The 21,829-nt window shown below is 37.9% G+C and overlaps 1 protein-coding gene across 15 annotated transcripts in view; it reads left to right on the top strand.

The window, feature by feature from the left end:
- The window catches only part of LOC126755999 (potassium channel subfamily T member 2), a 294,777-nt gene extending 275,660 nt beyond the window's left edge, over nt 1–19,117 (top strand). For 3 of the 15 annotated variants that reach the window (XM_050468772.1, XM_050468767.1, XM_050468782.1), the window contains 5 exons: nt 61–228; nt 3,944–4,167; nt 4,252–4,579; nt 7,539–7,727; nt 7,941–19,117. In XM_050468772.1, the coding sequence (XP_050324729.1) occupies nt 61–228; nt 3,944–4,167; nt 4,252–4,579; nt 7,539–7,727; nt 7,941–8,231 (1,200 nt within the window). In that variant the 3' untranslated portion in view covers nt 8,232–19,117. The remainder of the gene's footprint in view (nt 1–60; nt 229–3,943; nt 4,168–4,251; nt 4,580–7,538; nt 7,728–7,940) is intronic. The other 12 variants (XM_050468774.1, XM_050468768.1, XM_050468778.1 and 9 more) reach the window with 9 other exon arrangements.
- The last annotated feature ends 2,712 nt before the right edge of the window (nt 19,118–21,829 follow it).

Here is a 21,829-nt window from a genome sequence, read left to right as displayed (position 1 = left end):
ACTACAAATCGCCCAAACCGACAAAACGACCAATCGCCCACGTGAACGGTACCGGTACAGTACGACGAAGAAGCGGGTACACCCGATTCGACGAAGGACAGCAGCGAAGTCCTTCGTGGCGTTACCTACCGACCGCCATCGGCCTCTGGTCATCATCATCAAAGCCATCCATCACAACACAAGTCGACCACCTGTCTGGGTGGCTGTTCGGAACGGAAGGGTTCATCAGTAAGTACAAAACGTATAATTAAAACACGATTAGCAAAAAAAAAATCCCGATCACAGAATTGTGTAAATTGCACATTATGCCAAGCGCCCTGAACGCCTAGATGTATGCCTGCAGGTATTTACTCGTTTTTGTGTGTGTTTAAGTGTTAGACTGTAAGCTATAAGTTTTTATGGAGAAAACGAAAAATGCATTTTTATATTTTACATTTTATTTTGTTGTAGTAAAAACTGGTTCAGAAGATGAAAAAATAACAAAATATCTTCATCAGTTGAAATTTTGAAAACATTTTCACCCTTATATTTATACAATACTGAGTATGAGTCGTCATGATCAAAAACTTCATAGTTTACCTTCACGAAGTTATTTCTATTTACCAACATTTTCATTAAATTTTATTTTCTGAAAAGCATCAAATTGCTAACCGCAATATGGCGGCTTCGTAAGTTTAACTTTAAACTAAGATCCATAGTACATTCTCCAAAACAAAACAAAGTCGCAATGATCCGTTTTCACCCATCTAAGTGAATTTCATCTGGTAGCGCAACGGTTCGAATCTTCCTCCTGGAATGTCGCCAGATCAAGGCAAATATAAAATCGAATCTCAAACCTAAGCAGAGAAGTGAAAGATTCTGGTCTTTTTTGTCCATAGCTGACATCCAACTAAAGGAGTTTATTCGTTTGTCTACACAAACCACGGTACATAGTAGTCTAAGTGTAAACCCACCATGCCGAAGGATCAGCCCTTTTACCTGACCTAACCTTCGCGAAAGCTTGGCTTGGCCACCGCTGGACCACCATCGGTACATGCACTGTCGCGAAAGCATCGCGATCGATCGCAAGAGATCTAATGATCTCATTGCCCTCCGTAAGGCTTGTCTCTCCCTACTTTCGAGGCTTTTAACAGGCCATTGCCCTATTAGCGTCCACGCAGCAACAGTGGGCATCTTACCAGTAGCCATCTAAAAAAGATGTGTGGGAGAAGATGCGGTGGACACAACTCAACACTTCCTTCTAGACTGTCCCGCATTTGGGAGTTCAAGACTTAAACACTTGGGTGCGCATGCCTTCAGATAACCCACCGAGCTGGCGGGAATGGAAATTAAACGCCTGTGCAAATATACTATTTGCATTGACTACTAAGCGGTTTACTAATTTATAAGTTCGAAGACATGAGTTTTTCCTTTCTATGGCCTCACAAAGGACTACATATAGTAGTCCACGTGCCATCTTTTATCAGCCTTCTAACCTAACAATAAGTTTGACCAGCCTCTAAGTAGAAACAGAGAAATCAATAGAGCTTTCAAAGATCGTAAAGAACTTCTTCGGGTGCGAATTTTTGCTTTGGCGATATTTTTGACAAAAATGTCCACTCCACTAACTTAAATGAGATATAATATTATTTTATAAAATCTAAAATCGATACTACTGCACATCCGAAGAAAAGAATGAGTCACGCCGATGTCAATTTTTCTGATAATTGCTGTCATCTACAGCTATATGTATCCTACCTATCCTGAGTCAAGAACTGCCTTTGACTTTATGCCACGGATAACTCGCGTAAAGCAAAGTTTTTGTGATCTCAAAGTCGTCAACGACTGTTTTATGTTTCTTCAGTAAAGGGTATTTTTTTTAATGTGGTTTTCGTGAAGCAATAAAACGCATATAATTTAAGGTTATTGCTAAGAATTTAGATTTATTATAAACAAAAGGTTTACCGTTACATTTTGGGCAAGGAACCGTCGCGGCTGGTCGAATATAGACAAAATTTTCAATTTTGACCACATTTCGCAGCCATTGGAGCCGTATTTCAGCAACAACAAGTCGAATATTCTCTTCAAAGGCGTCAATAAATTGATTGTCTCACTGGATCTATTGATTGCCGCGCCATCTTGTTGGAAACTAAGGTCACTGTTAGAAGTATGAACCAATGATTCCCTCTACCCACAGATCACACCAAACACAGACTTTTTGAGGACGTAACTCCTTCAAAAGAATAGATTATCATCACTCCAAATGCGGCAGTTTTATTTAATAGCGTACCCATTCAACTAAGTGAGCTTTATCGCTGAACACAATTTTCTTGTGAAAATTGGGATCGGTAACCATCTCGTTTTGGACCCATTCACCGAACGTGTAACGGCTTTGGTTGGTCGTTTGGCACAATTCTTGCACGAGTTGAATTTTGTAAGCCCGCAAACCGACATCCTTCTGCAACATCTTCCACAAAGTGCCCGATGATTCCACCGGCCCACAAACCACACCAAACCATTGTTTTTTCTAGATGAAAAGGCAGCTCTTGAATCCTTTCAAGTTGTTCATTGCCCCAAATGCGGCAATTTTGATTATACATATATACATATCCGTTGAGCCAGAAATGGGCCTCATAGCTGAACAAAATATGTCTCGAAAATGACGGAACTTTTCAAGAACCCATAGAGCGAAGCGTTGTCGCTGGGGAATGTCGAGCGGCTTCAGTTCCTGAACAAGCAGTTTTGTACCCTTTTAATTTCAACGTAAAATGTGCCAGTCGTTCCATATATCAGTCCGAGTGCGCTGCGAATGCCGCCGAATTGACTATCCACGGTCTTCGTGTATGCTTTCAGCTACGGCTGCTATATTTTCTTTATTGAATGCTACACGTGGTCTATTCGGTTGAATTTTATCCAATGTTGTATGCTGGGTCTCAAGATGGGTTATGATCTTGCGAATAGTACGCTCAGTAGACCGATTATATTGAAAATAAGTTGAGCAAAACGCGCGAAATAATGTGTTTACAGAACGTAATTTACGTAACCAAGTTGAACGATATGTAAACGTTGTTCAGTCGTAAGTCTTTCCATGATGAAATGCGAAACAATACTTAACAAAAATAACATGAAAGCTGGACAGGACTCACGTGGGATCTGTCACAAAAAAGGCTGTTGAAATAAATACCTCTACTTGGATCAACCGTTAATATAACTGAAACGACACGGTACTTTTTAAGTCCAAAGTGGAACTTCTCAGGTTTCAAAGGTTGACATTAAATAACGCAACTGTCTAAAAACTGGAAAATTGTTGGTAATCAAACACATACCACTAAGCTCTTTTACTTTTACAATAAGTGTAAAAAAAATTATTATTTAATATAAAAAGGTAGGTATTGACTATTTTTTGAACAATATAATATGCCTCTAAAATATTATAAAACAATATAAAAACTAAAAATAAAACATATTCTGTATGAGTTCCAACGCTTTGAATTGCAACTAGACTAGATAGTTATATCTAATAGGCTAAAGCACTGTGTATATAAACAAAACTCTCCAAAAATATGCATAATATATATAAAATAGAATTATTGCTCGATTTATGCAACTAGAATTTAAAAGTTACTTAGAAAATGCTCGAAATTCAAATCTCTGCAATGCCACGTACTGTCAAACCGAATTACTAGATTTATTCTTTCGAGCGCTATTCCGTAGAAAATTCTCTGCATTTTTACTAAATACTCCACAGCAACTCACAATGCGATGCCTTAGTTACTCACTTTATAAACAACAACAACGAACTGCATATGTATTTACTAAGCTCTGTAGCGCTTCTTGTCTCGTATTTGCATCCGAATGTCTATATATATAACGTCCGTAGCTGGAGCACACACCTACTAATACTCGTACAAACGTAGTGTTGCCATCTGATAAAACCGAACTAAGTCGACTAATCGTAAAGCAGTCTTCTATGTTTTTTCAGTACTCGATAAATTTGGCCGATGAGGCGCGCAACAATCATGCGCAACAAATCGAACGCGCCGAAATCGCGAATCTGGTGCGCAGTCGCATGGAGTCGCTGAATCTGCCAACAATCGACTATGACGACGTGAGCGAGAAGCGCAATCATCTATCGTATGTGATAATCAATCCGAGCTGTGATCTGAAGTTGGAGGAGGGCGATGTCATGTGAGTTGCACCAAACGCAGACATCTTTTTGTCATATAGTATATGTAAGTCTCTTCAAAAATATTAAAATATTTCTTTTTACAGCTACTTGGTGCGTCCGTCGCCGTTTTCAGCGCAAAAGACCTTCGAACGTCACAATTCACGCCGCAAATCAAACATATCCTTCTGTTCGAACATCAATTTGGGTGCCGCATGCGGTCCAACCGTTAGTGCCGCGGCCGGTGCGGGTTCGCGTCGTGGCTCCGGCATAGCTGGATTGAATCCGATGCAAATGCAAAGCGTACAGACGTTGGCCGGGTATGGTTCGCCACGCTGCTCGCCGCCCATACAACAAATTAAATCCAATTCTCTTTCTCTACCCGACAGTCCGACGGTTGTTGGCACACAGCGCGGCCGGAGCAATTCATTGCGGGTTGGCTACTATTTATCCATTTATCCATTGGCGTTAAACACACTATTTTGCTTTTCGTTTTCTACTTCCGTTATTTGTTATGTTCTCTCTCTCTGTCGTTGGTCTTACGTATCTCTCGTGTCACGTATCACGTATCTTGTGTTGTGTTTTCATTATATTCGTTTAACACTTAACCTTTCGTATTTTTCACTTTTAACTGTTCACCATCCTCTTTCCTCACCATGTACAGCAAGAACAATTTAATGTTTTCACAGTTTTTTGTTATTTATTAATATTTAATGTTTGATAGTCGTTTTATAGTTGAGGGGGGCTTGACATTTGTTCTGAAATGGGTTGTTTCAAGACGAAAAAAGCATAATCAGATTTATAGCTGTGTTTAATTATTTATTTTTCGGAAGCTGTAGGAAGCTGTGGAATAATAGGAACATAGGAATGGATTTTCCATTTTCCTCTTTATTATGATATTAGATATATGAGATTGTCTAGAACCGGTAAACCGATATTCAGACCTTTCTACCTTTAACCGTATTCAAACCATCACTAGACCCCTTGTATGTCATTCTTCACACCAAGTTTCAATACTATCACGATCATTGGACCAAACCAATTTTTTTCTTGAGATTGATACGTAAGTAAAGGTTTCTCTAAATTTAAAAAATTACTCTGAAACCTTGTACCATATGTCATGAAACTTGTCCCAAAAATGTTGGATTGAATATTAGTAATCGATTCTAGCAAAATATCAGAAGAGATAAAGAATAGAGTTTACATCGCAACGTTTCGATCGACCACAACACGAGCGGCGTGACACCAAAAGTTTAAGAGAAAAGCGAGACGCATTTACAGACAAAAAAAAGACCCCAAAAAACCCCATAAATTCTACGAAAATATGCGGCGACTAACGGAAGGTTTCAAGACCGAAGCATACTCTTCTAAGACCCAAAATGGCGATCTAGTGGCTGATGTTCAGACCATACTGAAGTTATTGAGGGAACACTTTTTCTGCCTGCTGAACGGCAATGATCTGGCGATGACGATCCAATCCCCCTCGATAGCGATGGAATAGATGTTCTATTGCCCGACTATGATGAGTTTTGCATTGCAATTACCCGTCTCAAGAACAAAAAAGCGACAGGAGCCGATGGATTACCAGCCGAGCTATTCAAATACGGCGACGAAGAACTGACAAAATGCATGCATTAGTTTCTTTGCAAGATATGGTCGGATGAAAGCATGCCCGACGATTGGGACCTAAGTGTGGTCTGCACAATCAACAAAAAGGAGGACCTCATAACCTACGCCAATTACCTTATCAGTATGGCTTTAGACCTGGAAAATTTATAATCGACCAGATTTTCACCATGCGCCAAATCTTGCAAAAACACGTGAAAGGAAGATCGTCACACACCACCTCTTCGTCGGTTTTAAAGTCGCCTTTGACAGCAGGATAAGGAACTGCCTCTGTGCCGCTTTGTCCGAACTTGGTATCTCCGCAAAGCTAATTGTGAAGCTCTGAATGGACGTTGAGCAACACCAAAAGCTCCGTCATGATCAGGAAGGACCATTCGATACAAAGCAAGGTTTCCGACAAGGAGAATGAACACAACCAACAATATCAGCCTTAAATTTAACGCAAAATCACTCTTGGTACTTCGGACTGAGTTGGCAATTGAAAAGTAAAGTCCTCTCTCGACAAACAAAGACCAAGCTCTATAAGTCACTCATTATTCCCGTTTTGCTGTATGGTGTGGAGGCATGAACAATTACATCATCGGATGAGTCGACCTTAGAAGTGTTCGGGAGAAATGCGTTTCGGAAGATTTGTGGTCTTTTGCACATTGGCAATAGCGAATATCGTAGACGATGGAACGATAAGCTGTACGTGATATACTGCCACATTGACATAGTTCAGCAAATCAATAGAAAAAGCTATCTTCGAAAAACGGAGAAATTATGCTTTACGTAATATTCAGTCTCTAGAATGAAAAAATTAGTTTAGCCAACAGAGTCTAACAGTGTAATTATAGATTTTAGATTTTCTGTCCGCAGTACCAATTATGCTATAAATGTGATAATAGATTAGATAATATTCTTATAAGAATCCATCAGCCTCTCTTTCGGAATAAGTAAGAGAATTCCCATTCTGTCCGACATTGCTGAGGCTTAGACCACAAATAAATGTAGGGATAGCCAAAAGATTTATTGCATTGTGTATTTTTGTAACCTTTCTTTACACCATAAAATATTTTATCTTTGCGAAATTATTGGAATCATTAAAATATTATGGTTATTTTGTGGATATTGTTTTAGTTAGTCAATAAAAAAACAAAAATAGTATAAATAACTCAAAGCCCTACTACTAACATCCCACTAATACTATAAACCATCACTACCCTCATTCCCATATTCACCAACCTCACTTTATAACCGCAAGCAACTACTCAGTGTGGCACCAACCACCATCACCACCACAACTGCAACCATCGACACCGCATCACCGTTCACCGATCACCGATTGTGAGCTACATTTGTATCAATCACTAACTAACACCAGCACAACCACCGTCACCGATGTGTGATTGCACAGATGTGTAAGACTGCCGGTTGTTGATGGCTTGATGTCAGTGGGGAATGCGGCAGCCAGTGGAGTCGCCCAACCATCACATTTGTATCTGCATCAAAATATTGCTATAAAAGCAAAAAAAAAACAAAAAGAAAAAAAAATATTTGCAACTTTTAATTTAATTCGATTTCATTTTGGAACGTAATTCACCTTAAAATATTAATTTTTGTGCAATACGAAGAGTTTTGAACGATTTGTGTGGTTATTAATGATTTTTTGTGATTTTGTATTTTGCGCTCACTCAAAAACGACACCCCCTATTTTTGTTGTTGTTTTGAAATATTGGTGAATTTCCCGTTTTTGAATCGGTTTCGTTCCGCTTACTTTCACTTGCAGATCGACAATGATATTTTGCTACGGCGTTCCTCATCATTGCGGCAAGGCTTACCCAGTGTTGGTGTTAGTCATGGCCGACGAAAATCCTCGTTAGAGGAGATCGGCATTAGCCATTTTACGACGCTAATGCAAGCAACGAATCACACGAATCCCATTAAAATTGCACTCAACGGCAGTATAGGACTGGAGGTCAGTGTGCTTATGTATAAACATTAGGGTGGCACTTAAATGTTGGGCTAAACTTTTGCCAATATTTTTTTTCCAAACTTCACAAAACTAAATGCATGAAAATAACCAAGCGAGTTGAGCTTAAAAAACTGCGTCTTTCCATTTTTTAAGCACCACCCTAATAAAAGCAAAAAATAAACACACACTATCATATTTATTATACCGCCTTAATAGTCCACACCTAACTCTTTGTACTTTCAATATCAGGTCACACCACCCGAAGAACCAACACCCATACTAGGTGTACCCTGCATAGTGGCCGGTGGTCCCGGCGGTGGTATTAATCCCTCGGCGTTAGGTGGTGCCACGCTTTGCGGCGGCTCATCACTGGCCATCAATACTGCCGATTTGGGCGCATCACCCACATCGAGTAACAACAATTCACCGCTACAAGTGCCACAACAGGATTCACAACAATCCGGACCAATGCAATCACCGCAACATTTACAAGGGACAATTGTATGATACAACCTAATGTGGGGTCGCAGACTCCGCTCGTCGATATCGAAGAAAAATAAATGGATATAATATAAGTAGAAATCGGAGCGGTGCTAAGACGTCTAAACGTCCACACGACGTGACGATCACGATGACGTCACAATGCCACGAGTGTCGGCTATCGTTACTGCAGCGGAGTCCAAAGCAAAAGACGAGTAGTTAGGCGAACACAGCTTACACACCGAAGCACGTACGTAGTTAACTGCAGCAGAGATAGCAACAAAGTAGTTTCGCACATCATGTACATACATATGTAAATATTATTAATTGTAGCGTAAGTGGGAAAACGCTTAATATTGCCGAATCGGACGTCAGGTGGTCGTATGCAAATGCGTTAAACGTGCAACGATTTCAAAATATATAGTATATGTATGTATATCTAATCACTTAGCTTAAGTTTCGTTTGTAGTGATCAGCTGATCAGCTGTAAATAATGTGACTCGTTCAATTGTAGTACTAGGGTAAGCCTAAAGTTATTTCATTATAAATATGTATTACATGCATTGTGAATGTACAATATTGAATATACATATATTCTTGAGTTTGTAGATAATTTTTAATTACCAATAATACCTATTTATGTATTAGGTAATAAAATTATAATTCTTTAGATAATTTTCTCGAAAATTTTGTTTAAAAAATATATTTTGATTTATTTTGAAAAATATTTATTTTTTTGCTTTGTAAGATCTGTAGTTGATTATTTATTTATCTATCTAAATTTGGGGTGTCCTAACCAAAAGTCGGTACCCACTTACCTTCACCAGTAGCGGATCCAAAATTTTCTTCGCGCGGGGGTGCTATAAAAGAATATTGCTCATGGAGGTTAAGATGTTAAAACATCCGACTACAGGCAAGCATTTCCTATACGCTCTCTAAGGCTTAAACGTTGTAAAGAAATTCATAATAACTTTTTGTCAGTCATTTATTATTCCGAATTATCACACTCTGATTTGTGGACCTGTTTGATACCTAAAAACCTCGTGGATCCACTGCTGGTACGCACCTAACCCTCACGAGCGTAGAGAAGAGTGGCTTATGGTACCGTCCTGTTTGAACCACATATTGTCCAAGTCCATATCATCCAATTCGGGGAGCGTTAGTTATTCCCATTCACAGTAACGTGCCGGTCTTGATCAGCATGGAAGAAGTACGGCCCAATGACGTCGTCAACCCATAAACCGCACCAAACACTAATTTTTTCGGTATGCAATGACGACTCATGGATTACGTGTGGGCTGCTGCCTGACCTATAACGCATATTTTGCTTGTTGACGAAGGCATTAAGCCAGAATTGAGCCTTCTCGTTGAAGATGATTTTTCGATGAAAATGCGGATCATTTTCAGCTTGTTACTCAGCCCAATTAACGAACATACGACGATTCCGATGGTCAAATGGCTTCAGTACTTGCATCAATTTAATCTTGTAAAGATGTAGGCTAAGATCTGTTCGCAAAACTCACCACAACGACATCACAGACGCTTGAGAACGACGTGTGAGAGACTGATTTGGGTCTTCCTCAATTGAAGCGCTAGCGGCAGCAATATTTTTGACACTACGCGCACTTCTTTGTCATTGCGTCAGTCTCTTATTATTACCGAATCCTCATTCTTTGATTTTGGAGCATGTTTGACAGACAAACCCCCTATGGATCCGTCCCTGGTGTACACCTAATCCTCACGGGCGTAGAGTAGACATTAGTAAACTGATATTAGTTCTCAAAAATTAACTTGTAATACAACTTCCATACAAAGGAACCACTTTTCAAGTCCACAACTTGCGCTTACTTCTTCAAACGGCCAGCTACTTAGATATATATTCTGGAACGGCAACAGTCTATATTTTAGTTAGCCCGCAACACAACAAGGCGATAACTGGGTGCACACATACGAAAATTTAGTCTGAATTCGCATGGGCCCAAGGGCCCAAAAGGGCAAAAAATTATGTAAAGTGTGCTCCAGCACTAGGCAGAGAATTTTATTTTTAATCACGTTTTTGGAACTATAGTTGAAGTTGATGTTTCTCACAATAGTAACACCTCCATGCAGTGGCGGATCCACAATGTTCTAGGTCTCAAAAACCACTCGTTTTAGTTGTCAGAACCCCACAATTGGAGAAATTTCATTCCTATACAGAGGAATTTATCAACTAACATCAAAATTAAAAATATTTTGGAAGGCAAAGTCCTCCAGCAATAACTCATAGATCCGCTACTGCCTCCATCCATATACAAGTATAAGAGCTATGAAGAATATCCTATATATGTACCACTGGAAGAAGTTAACAACCACAACCGCTCTACACTCTTATAGAAGATGGCACCTTCTCTATTTAGTTCTGCAACACGAATTATTTTCTCCAAGAGTAGATTGAAGAAGTCGCACAAAAGGGAGTCGCCTTGTCTAAAACCTCGTTTGGTATCGAACGGTTTGTAGAGGTCCTTCCCGATCTTGACGGAGCTTTTGGTATTGCTCAACAGTTAACAACCTTTAGTAGCACATAAATTCGAATTCGCTTCTGAGACTGTAGTAGAATCATCTTAGCACATTTTCCACTAGAAAACTACATAATTCTCCCAAAAACATAATTAAAATCTCTAACAGATACCAAAAGGAACCAAAATACGTCACATTATTTTCACAACCGTTAGACTATTTTCATACAAACTTTATTTATAATAAAAAATATGTGTTTATTTTTGAATGTTTATTTATTTATATAAAAATTTATAAAAAAAAATTATAGAAAATCACAAGGTTCTTAAAAAAAAAATAAAAAATCATTATAAAAACCATGTTATCAAATTGTACAAACAAATGGTGAAATAATAATAGCCAAAGCACAAAACAAACTATAATGTAAGTTACTAGAATGTAAGTAGAAAACATCCGATATAACTGTATTTATAATAATATCGGTAGCAATTAAGATATTTACTTTTCCGTTGCTTTATTTCCTGACACCACAAATTCGAATTGAATATAACTTTTCTATTAACGAAATTACGGCGCTAATAGACATAAGCCTTTCGTCGATTTCGGACCCTTTTGGGATCATGCTGTCTAATCGCAAATGTAATGTGTTCTACTGACTTGTTAACATGAATCATTGAGGTAGCGATAGAAACCGTTATTCTTTCTATAGTAATTAGCACATGATGGGCCAGTGCCCCAATATAGTAGCTGTAAGTCTGATATTGGTTCTATTCCTGTCATATTTGTGCCATTTCTGCTTTGCTGTCTTGCAGTTTGTTTAGGTTATTTGTTCAAAATGTATATAAAGTTCACTATTGATCTTTTCCAGCGAGCATGGTATTGACTCCGCCTGGAATTCGTCCACAGTGGCTCCTAGCTGGGTCAACTCGTCTGCAGTTACGTTGCCGAAAATGTCCCTGTGCCCTGGAACCCAAAATATGGACAAGTGGAGTGAACCTAATAGTGATAGTAGCCGTCTGGCAATCCATGATTAAGGTTGCTTTGCGTATTCTCCCGTAATTATTCAATAGAACTCCTTAGGCTTTCTCTATGTATACCTAGTACTTCCGCTTGGAAGATGCTACTTGTGCGGACAAAAAAAAAAGAGATCATTGAAGTATACAATCGCCCCTGCTCTGCTGTCCGTAGTGGACACACGGTTTAGATAGAGGCAGTATTCTCCGTCCCTACAAAACCACTTCTTCATCCACGTCTAGAAGGTATACTCACCAAAAGTGACTATTTAAATGTAACCTTTGGAGCTTATAGTCTGGTTTATTTACGTTTAGCTGGTTCAGTTTGGCGCCTTGGGCAATAGTTTCACTGCGAAAGCACAATAGTTTTTGTACCTCGCCAGTTCAGTAAGGAAAGCTCAGGAGTAATGTTAATCAAAGTAATATTAGTTTAGGTCAGGTGCGTTTTCTGATTCAGGGTCGCATTTGGACAGTCCTATGTAGTCCTTTGTAAATTCTTAAATATAAAACAACTATATCGGAAACGCAACTTATAGCCAAAATACAAATTTGGTTAGGCATTTAATTTCTATTCCCACCAGCTCGGTTTGATATCTAAAAGTATGAGCTACCAAGTATTTAAGCCTTGATCTCACAAATGAGGCACAAGTAACAAGGAAGTGTTGAACTCATTCCATTTCGTCTTTTTCCATACAGCTTCTGCAACTGGCACATAATTGGGGTTTTGCAACGTATGGTCTATTGTGCCCTCTCCCATATCATATATGATCACAAAGGTCAGCCACTCTGAATAATTCCAGGAGTTTGCAGGGCTCGACCGAGGTGATGTGATCCCTGTTCACGTAGAAAGATCCTAGGGAACGGAATTTGTCTCGGTGGAGGTCGATCATATCTCTAAACTTTACCAAGTTGTAACCTCCCAGTAATAATTTGGCGTGGCGCATTCCTGTTGCCTGTACACTGACAGACACCAAAGACTTCTGTTTCAAACATGATCGGAAAACATCCCATTAGTTGGATAGTTTGGTATGCGGTCCCGCGATGCTTGTTCCCATGCCTTCTGATATTTTTTGGAGCCTTCAGTGTTCAACTGGATAGTACTACCTCTCAGTCGTAGGTCGAGCATGGAACTGCGTTGCCTTCGATGCCCAAGCAACTGCTCCATAAGTGACAATAGGTCTTATGATCATGGTATACAGTGATCTGATGATACCTGAATTGCAGCCCCAGGATCTACCGGCTAGGTATCTGCATATCATAAGGGCCGTAGTGGCTCTGGACAGTTTAAACCACTTTTTAATTCCACGTGCATATTCCACCGTAAGATTGAGTCTAATATGAGGCCTAGGACCTCTTCCCTCCTGCCACTCCCTGCCACCAAGCGTTAGCGACCTCAAGAACGGAAGAGATCTTTACTTTGTAAAACGGACGACGGTAGTTTTTGACATCCAGTAAGGTTCGCTCCCTTACAGTGTGTACACCGATAGAGTTATAGCTTTCTGAGGACAAACGGCTTACTGTATCTCTTACGATCAAAGGCCAGGCCAAAAAGAGCGCAAGCATCGATGGTAGTTTAGCGCTGCCAAGCTCCTTTGAAGCCCAACTATCCAGTTAATTGACATTTTAATTGTCCTATCTGACTCTATTACTTGTTCACGCAGCTATCAAGTTAATTGACATCTTAATGATTCTATCTAATTGACTTCGGCAAGATTCGCAACATTACAGCAAGTACCCCGATAGAAATATGGCTTCTATCTTCGCAACTAAGGAGAGGCTAGCTTTACTGAAGGCTCACTGGATCTCTTACGATTTATTTAGGGTCAAAAGGAGCACAAGAACCGCTAGCAGCCTAGCGCTGCCAAGCTCCCTCGAAGCCCAGCTATCCAGTTAATTGAGATCTTAATTGTTCCATCTAATTGACTCGTCTACTCATTGTATTCTGTTCGTTTTAACTCGTTAAACGACATTATTGTTTTCTTTCAACTATCTATGCAGATTACAAATCGCATATTATATAATAACACTTTATAAAATTAAATAATGTCAATTTTCAATTTTAATTGAGATAATTAAAAAAAAGATATTTCTTAGTAAATTATTTTAGACACTTCTAAGTACATGGAAATGTATGTACAAGCACCAATAGTATATAATGTAGCATAATTGTAGCTAAATACCAAATAATTGGCGTCATGAAGATAGTTTTAGACAACTTAATAAAAAAAGTAGATCTGTAAGACTGTACATACATACAAATATAGATGAGTATTGAATGTGCAAGAATTAGGTACGTCTGTAGGTTATGCTAAGAGAGAATTGAAACATTTTAGTAAAACTGATAAACGCTTTGGTATACTATTAATGCTTTACAAGAATTGAGATTAGTGAATTAGGGACGATATAAACGGAGAATAAATTTGTAAAAAGAAAACAAGCTGACACAAGGCGAAGAAGAGCTATTTATAAGTCTAGATCCAAAACTAACAAATTCTGAATTGTGTAAAATTTCATTTAAAAAAAGAAACTAAATCTATTACAAAAACTGTAAGTAAACTGTTAGAAACGAAACTTTAGAAAATGAATTTTATTAGGCATAAGTGAGGGTCGCGAGCTAAAACTATTGACTGCTGTGACAGTTCGAAGCAGAAGTTCGAAGCTGCAAAGTATCGCGTAATGAAGGTTAGGTATATGAGTACATGTATGTACATATGTAGTTGCTCCTATATTTATTCATAAGGCCTTACACGTTCTCAAACAAATTTTAAGTAAATTCACTAGACTTAAATGCATACGAGTATATTAGCCTTAGATTAACTTTAATAAAACAAATTAAGTATATGAGCACCAGTAAATAAATTAGCTATTAAGTTAAGACGTATTATATATTGTATATAATATTGTATTAGAATATTTAGCACTGTTGCATATGTATATATATAGTATAAAGTTGATAAGCGCAATTAGAATACGTGTTGGAGAAAAACTGTTGTTTTCAATAAGCAAAAAATTGTTAATTTGATCACTGACAAAGTCGAAATATAGCACTATGCAGGGAGAAATTTTCTGTTTGACTATATGAAGTGTTTTGCATAAATTTGCCAATTCTCCTTTTAACTGCGAAAACAATTTATAATTTTTCCCAAAATTTAAGATAACACAGTTGAAATATTTTCAGCAAAATTCAATTCAAATAAATATTTAAATTAATTAGAAGACACAAAATCATACACAATCCCAATTAAAAGATGATACATTTCGAGTTCCCTACTTTCTTAAAAAAAACACAGAAACTTAAAATTTAATTGGGAATGTTTATTATCATTCGAAACAAGATTCTTTAGCATTCATTTTTTGAAGATTATCTCTTTTAAATGTTGGCCGCACTTACGTCTCAGATGGTTCATCCTTTAACAGTTACGTTCTGACCGGCATAATTTTTGATTAAATATGGACCGATGATTCCACCAACCCACAAACCACACCAAACCGCTGTTTTAAATAAGCATTGAGCCAGGAATGGGCCTCATCGCTAAATAAAATTTGGCTCGAAAACGTCGGATCGTTTTGGAACTTTTCAAGAGTCCATAGAGCGAAGCGATGCTTCTGGGAAGGTCTAACGTATTTAGTTCTTGGACAAGCTATATTTTATACGCTTTCAATTTAACATCTCGACGTAAAATATGTGTGTAAAGTCGTTCCATACATCAGTCCGAGTTGCTATGAATTGCATCGAATCGACTCACCACGGTTTTCGTGTATGCTGGACGTGGTCTATTCGGTCGAATATTAACCAATAAAGAATGCTTGGTCTCTAGAGGGGTGATGGTGTAGCGAATAGTATGCTCAGTAGGCCGATTATGTTGACCATAAATTGAGCGAAGCGCATTCTTTACAGAATATGGATTTTCATAATAAAGTTGAACGATTTGTAAACGCTGTTCAGGCGCAAGTCTTTCCATAATGAAATGTCAAGTAATACTGAAAAAAGAAAACATGACAGTTTTTCACGACTCACGCGTGTTCTGTAAAAAAGAGGCTATTGAAAAAAGTACCTCTACTTGGATCAGCCGTTATAAAAAGAAATTTTATCAATCGAAAGTCGCTTTATTGTCTTTCAAAATATTTTCTATAAAGGCATTTTTGCATTCGTTTTAACCAATTGTCGAAGTACTTTTGACACTCTGATTGAGGTATCTCCAAAACAAGGATTTTGAACGTATCAGCCGCCTCTTCAGTTGTCGCAAAACGTTGAACCGTTAAACTATTTTGTACGTACATCAATTGCTTCTGCAACAACTGATTTAGGACGACCTTCACGAAATCCCTCCTAGAGTGATCTACGACTACTATTGAATTCACCATACCAACGATGAACACTGGTCCTTCAAGGAGCTTCATTGTCAAAACTTGATTTAAGTTCATCTGTGCACAATTGAAGAGTTATTGTACGTCGAAAGTTGTAGAAAATAGTCGCTCGGAAATGTTCTCGTTTTAATTCGATATTTTGGTAGGCAAGAATATTTTAGGTTACTGTAATCAACACAAATAGCTCTCCTAAGCACTTGTATTTTAGTCTGTAGTACACATTGAAATGAATGATGAAATTTGCTGCCTGTCATCACTTTGTCCTCTAAACTTTTCGTCTTTATTTGCCGTGGCATGTTTTCTAAAGTTATTCGTGCTTCTTTGCATCGACGACGCTCAAAGAATGTTTGATTTTCTTCGTCTCGTCATGGTTCGTCGCCATAAATACACGTTGGACTTTCTGTTTATCCCATGTTGTAAAGTATTCTCGAAAATACTAGTAATCAGGAAGGAAGTGTGTTATGTATTAGTTTCACCTCCCACTGTACCACATCTCTGCATCCTTCATAATTTTAGCAGTCTATCTGCCTTTGTACTGTCTTATCCACCGATCTTACCAGAGTTCAAACGCTTGTTCCCTCGCCTGTTGTTTTGCGAACATGTATATATCCACTCCGTCCTGCTTCTATTTATAACCGTCGTCTTCTCTCCTTTCAGAGTTAATCTATTGTAAAAACGCTGTTTGTCACAAGTTTTGATACAGTGCGGTACAACGAGTTTTTTTTATTAATATGACAAAAGTTTTTTAATATACAAAGTATCGAATTGGGCTCTATTTTTCGACAGTTTTTCGTAGAAAAAATTAGGAAGATTTAAAAAAAAGAGCCTTCATAGCGCGATAGAGAATGATTAAAAGTATTCTCTCCACATTGGACCTAGATATCTTCAAAACTCTTCCTTTGAGGGTGAAAACCATTTTGAAAAACACCATTCTGGGAAAAACGCGTTTAAAGATTGGAGTTGTAGCGTTCCCCACTCTGTTGCCTTTCTACAAGAAACGCGGTAGCGACCATAATACTTAGAATTTTGATTTCAAAATTTGAGAGAATGTTTATTATAGTATATTCTATCAACAAAAAGAAATCGATTTTTCGAAAACTTCACACTGAGACGATCCCTTAAAGTTTGGTCGTCGACAATAAAACGACTTTAACTTAGGAAATAATTTGAATTTTTAAAAATTATTTTTGAAAGATATTTTGAATACGCAAACTAATAAAATATAGAAAAGAATTTCCATTTTTTCAAAACTATGCTAGTATACTCCTTTAGTCTGATAGCAATGGGACTATAATTAAATTATAGTATTAAAAAATACGTTTAATTAAAAGGTCCTCGACCTACTATACTAAAACATATTTTTTTGGCACTGATAATAGAGACCATCCAACTTTTCGATACCATTTTGGTACTACGAGTTGTCCTTTGCTGGAAAATAGACTTCACCTCTTCATTCGACGAAAATTTTTCCCCATATCTGAGCATTCTTTTGAGATCTGAGAACTGGAAATAGTCGCTGAGGAGCAGATCTGGAGAATACGGTGGATGTGGAAGAAATTCGAAGCCCGATTCAAGGATTTTTGCCATCGTTTCCACTGACTTGAGACACGGAGCTTTGTCTTGATATGAAATAGCATTTCTGTTTTCATCAAAAGCAGCCGTTTTTCGGCGATTTCGTCCTTCAAACGCTGCGATAATGCTTTGTAATAGTCGCTGTTGATGGTCCTTCCTTTTTCAAGGTAGTCTATAAAAATTATTCATTGCGCATCCCAAAATACAGAAAGTGTTCCCTTTTTCCACACTTTGGAGCGAGCTCAACGTGTACAGTCCACTCGGATGACTGTCGATTGGACTTCGGAGCGAAATGGTGCAGTCATGATTCATCCATTTTCAAACTAGGGTTTATTACGCTTAGACATCTCCAAAGACTGCTCCGAATCATCAACTCGTCGTTGTTTTTGGGCAAGAGTGAGCTCCAGCGGCACCCCCTTTCCAAAGAGTTTTCTTTACCCTAATATTCGTGAATGATGTGCACATTCAGTTGATATCTTTAGAGTGATTGCTATCTCAAACAACTTTCATTTATGGTCATCCAAAACTTGTGATGATGTTGATGCTTTCGTTTCTAGTAACCGCTTTTGGGCGTCCTTTGCGTTCACCGTCTTCGGTGCTCATTCAACAACGTCTTAATTTAGAATAACAATCCTTGATGGTTGATTTTTATGGGGTAGTGTCCGGAAACTCATAATCAGGTCAAGTTTTAGCTTCAACTGCATTTTTTCTCTTCAAAAAGTAATATTTTTTCAACACGCGAAGTTTCTTTTTTTCCATTTTTAAAATTCAAAAAGCGCTAAAATGATATAAAAGTAGAAAATAACAGATCAAAACCAAAAATATATTTCTTAGTTTAATTTTAGGATTTAAAGAAACTCATTTAAGTACCTTAGCACCAATTGGCGCTTTGGACGCCATTCGTTGTATGAACACGCCCATATTTTCCGCCATTTTTACTTTGCATTTTCATACAGCACATTAGGCCCTTACGCTTAACAAATTGTATAATGTAAAAATTAGCTGTTAAATAATGAATATAACATAAATTCATAAGCATATGAATAAACTAGTTAATTATATTTACTGTTATATTTAAATGAAACTAGAATATACTATATATCATAAAGCATCAAGAAGCAGGATGTAAGAAAACAAAATGAAAAAGTGCAATAAGATGTTGAAGTCATAAGTAACTGTAATTGTTGCCGCTGTAACTGTAACATTCTACATAGTTCATCTCGAGAAAAGCAAAACCAAAAAAAAAAAAAACAAAAAGCAAAAACACAAACAAAAATACAAATACAAATACAAATAAGCAGTAACAACACGTTAAAGTTGTAAATCTACAAAATGCAATTGAAAACCAAATTTGAGAAAACTAAATTTTAATTGATAGCGATTAAAATGTAATTTGAAGTATACATACATGCATATATGAAAAAAAGAATTAAATTAAATAAAAATATTCATTGAAGTTTCCTACATGCGCGTGTATTTATTTATTTCTGTACGATTTCGTATCGATTGGGAAGGTTGAGCAAACTACTATTGATCTCTAGTTGATCCGAGTAACCAATTTTCGTGATACAGTCTTAAAAAGCAGCAGTCTCGACTTCCGCTATATAGTCACCTAAAACTTTAAACGCGTTTTGTCTCAAAACTCTGTAGTTCTCGCGAACTACTCAACTGATCTTAATGAGAATTTGAAATATAAATTACAAGGACTCGAATGTAGGATTTTTGAATTACAACTAATTAAAAACAATAGCGTCGAGAAATAATGACCAAAATTTGCATTTTTGTAAAAACAGCTATCAAAAATATAATTTTTACTTGTTTTATTTTCCTTTCGTCCAATACCCTGTTTATGGTCTTAATTAAAATACGTACTTTTTTTTACTCTTGATGATCCTGCTAGAAGTTCTGCTGTCAATTCGGAGGCACATTTTTCCTGACTAAAATGACGTCTTAATGGCGAGCTTGAAATATATTCTTTTGAAATTTTCACAAAATCTTTGAAGATTTCACCCCTTAAAAGAAGCTTCGGCTTGTATGGAGAAAGGTGAGATCGAAACATCAAAGCATTTCATTGTCTGGCATTTGCAAGACTCGCAACGTTACAATCGACTACAACACGTGTGGGATGGGATAGATACCGAGAGTTAAAAGGGGAAGCGAGACACATTTGCAGGCAAAAAAAGAGAGAGGCCGATATGCATGAGTTTGAAGAGCTTGACATCCCGGTCAACAGGGATTATGCTTGAAAATTGTACGAAAAGTTGCGGCGACTAACAGAAGGTTTCAAGACCGGAACCCCAGTATACTCTTGTAGACTAATACCCGAATCATACTAAAATTATAAATAAAACACATGTGGGCCCGATAAAGATGGAGCAGACGTTCCATTGTCCAACCCTGAAGTAGTAGCACTGTAGCTTTAGGCTTGGAAAATCAACAACTGACCAGATATTTACCATGTGCCAAATCTTGGAAAGGACCCATGAAAAGAGAATCAACACTCACCACCTTTTCGTCGATTTCAAAGCTGTCTTTGATAGCACGAAAAGGAGCTGCCTTTATGCCGCGATGTCTTAATCCCTGCAAAACTAGTACGGCTGTTTAAACTGACGTTGAGTAATACCAGAAGCTCCGTCAAGATGGGCAAGGACTTTTCCGATGGAACGATGACCTGTACGAAATATACGACGACATCGGTATAGTACAGTCATTTAAATACAGTGGCTACGCTGGCTAGGTCATATCATCCGAATAAATAAAAAGTCTTTAGTAACGGGGGAAGCAGAGTAAAAGGAAGACCAGCTGGAGAAGATCTTTGCTACACTTGGAATCTCCAATTGGCGCCAAACATCGAAAAAAAAGAACGACTGGCGCGCTTTTGTAAACTCAGCGCTGTCTACGCCAATAAAGAAGAAGAAGAGAAGTAGAAACAATCGAACAAATAATGATGTTCCGAAGAATGATTAGAAAAATAATACTCGTCACGAAGCATTTCTTATATCAAATACATATTCGTAAAACTTTTCATTCAACGGTTACGTTTTGCTATTTCTTCCTAGCCCCATTTTTTGACGTAAATGTTGAACAGGTTATGTAAAGAGGTCAACAGGGTTGTCACCGAGACAGCTAAGAATGCCGGTCCGTTGTGGTGCTTAAACTAATGTATAATTGAGACCCTCAGAAATCGACAAAGCTCTTTGAGCCTATCACAAATTTCTTATTGTCCCTAATGTCAGTTTCGGTTATGTCTTATAGTTCGCCGAAAGCTAGACAATGGAGAAGAAGTGTCTAGATTTTTCCATCTCACCTTCTTTCTTTCAAACGTTTGCGTTCCCCTGGATATTTAGCATTACAGCATGAATTTCTATTGAAAAATGTTCAGTAAGCAAGTAGTTCAATAGATCTCCTAAGTTGTATTCTAGGTCAGTAGAGTCTCGCAATCGCACAGTAAGAATACCGCTCTGCTATAGGACTGAATGCTGACCTCAATGAAAGAGAATGCTCTTAGTAGCGGTGCGTCTTCTGATTTTGTATTGCAGCTATATGCTATAATGATCCCGTCTGAAAGATATGTTCGTAGATCGTAGCTCTGCCTTATCCGTTATTCTATATAAAATTTCGAAAAAAGTTTTGCACACAAAAACTTGATTTTGATCGGCCGCTCAACAAATAAAACAGTTTTCCAAACATGAACTTAAATTTCTTCAATAAGTTGGTTTAGCAGATATATTCTAGAGTGGAACGATATCGGTGGTTCTAAATAAGCAGCTTTTTTTGGAGTTGGAAAGAAGTGTGGAATTGAGTGAGTGCAATATTATGATTAACTTAGGGACTAGTTCGTGACGGTCGATCGGACAGACGAACACTTATACATATGTACATTAAAGGATCTCCGAAGTCCAGCACACAGTGCAGAAAATATTGCAGCCGTAGTTGAGAGTGTATAAGACGACCGTGGAGAGTTGGTTCCGTGCCATTCGCAACAACACTGACATATCGAGATCTTAAATTGAAAGCGTACAAAATACAGCTTGTGCAAGAAATGAAACTGTTCGGCCTTCCCAAGCGATATCAGTTTCAAGGAGTCCCACGTTTTCGAGCCAAATTTTGGTGTAGCTTGTGGGTCGGTCGAATCATCGGTCCATATTTCTTCAAAAATGATGCCGGTGAGAACGT

The sequence above is a fragment of the Bactrocera neohumeralis genome, chromosome 4 (assembly GCF_024586455.1).
Source record: "Bactrocera neohumeralis isolate Rockhampton chromosome 4, APGP_CSIRO_Bneo_wtdbg2-racon-allhic-juicebox.fasta_v2, whole genome shotgun sequence".
NCBI classification, from domain to species: Eukaryota; Metazoa; Arthropoda; class Insecta; order Diptera; family Tephritidae; genus Bactrocera; species Bactrocera neohumeralis.
Note: the sequence above shows the minus strand (reverse complement) of the source record. Positions and strands in the feature narration are given on the sequence as shown.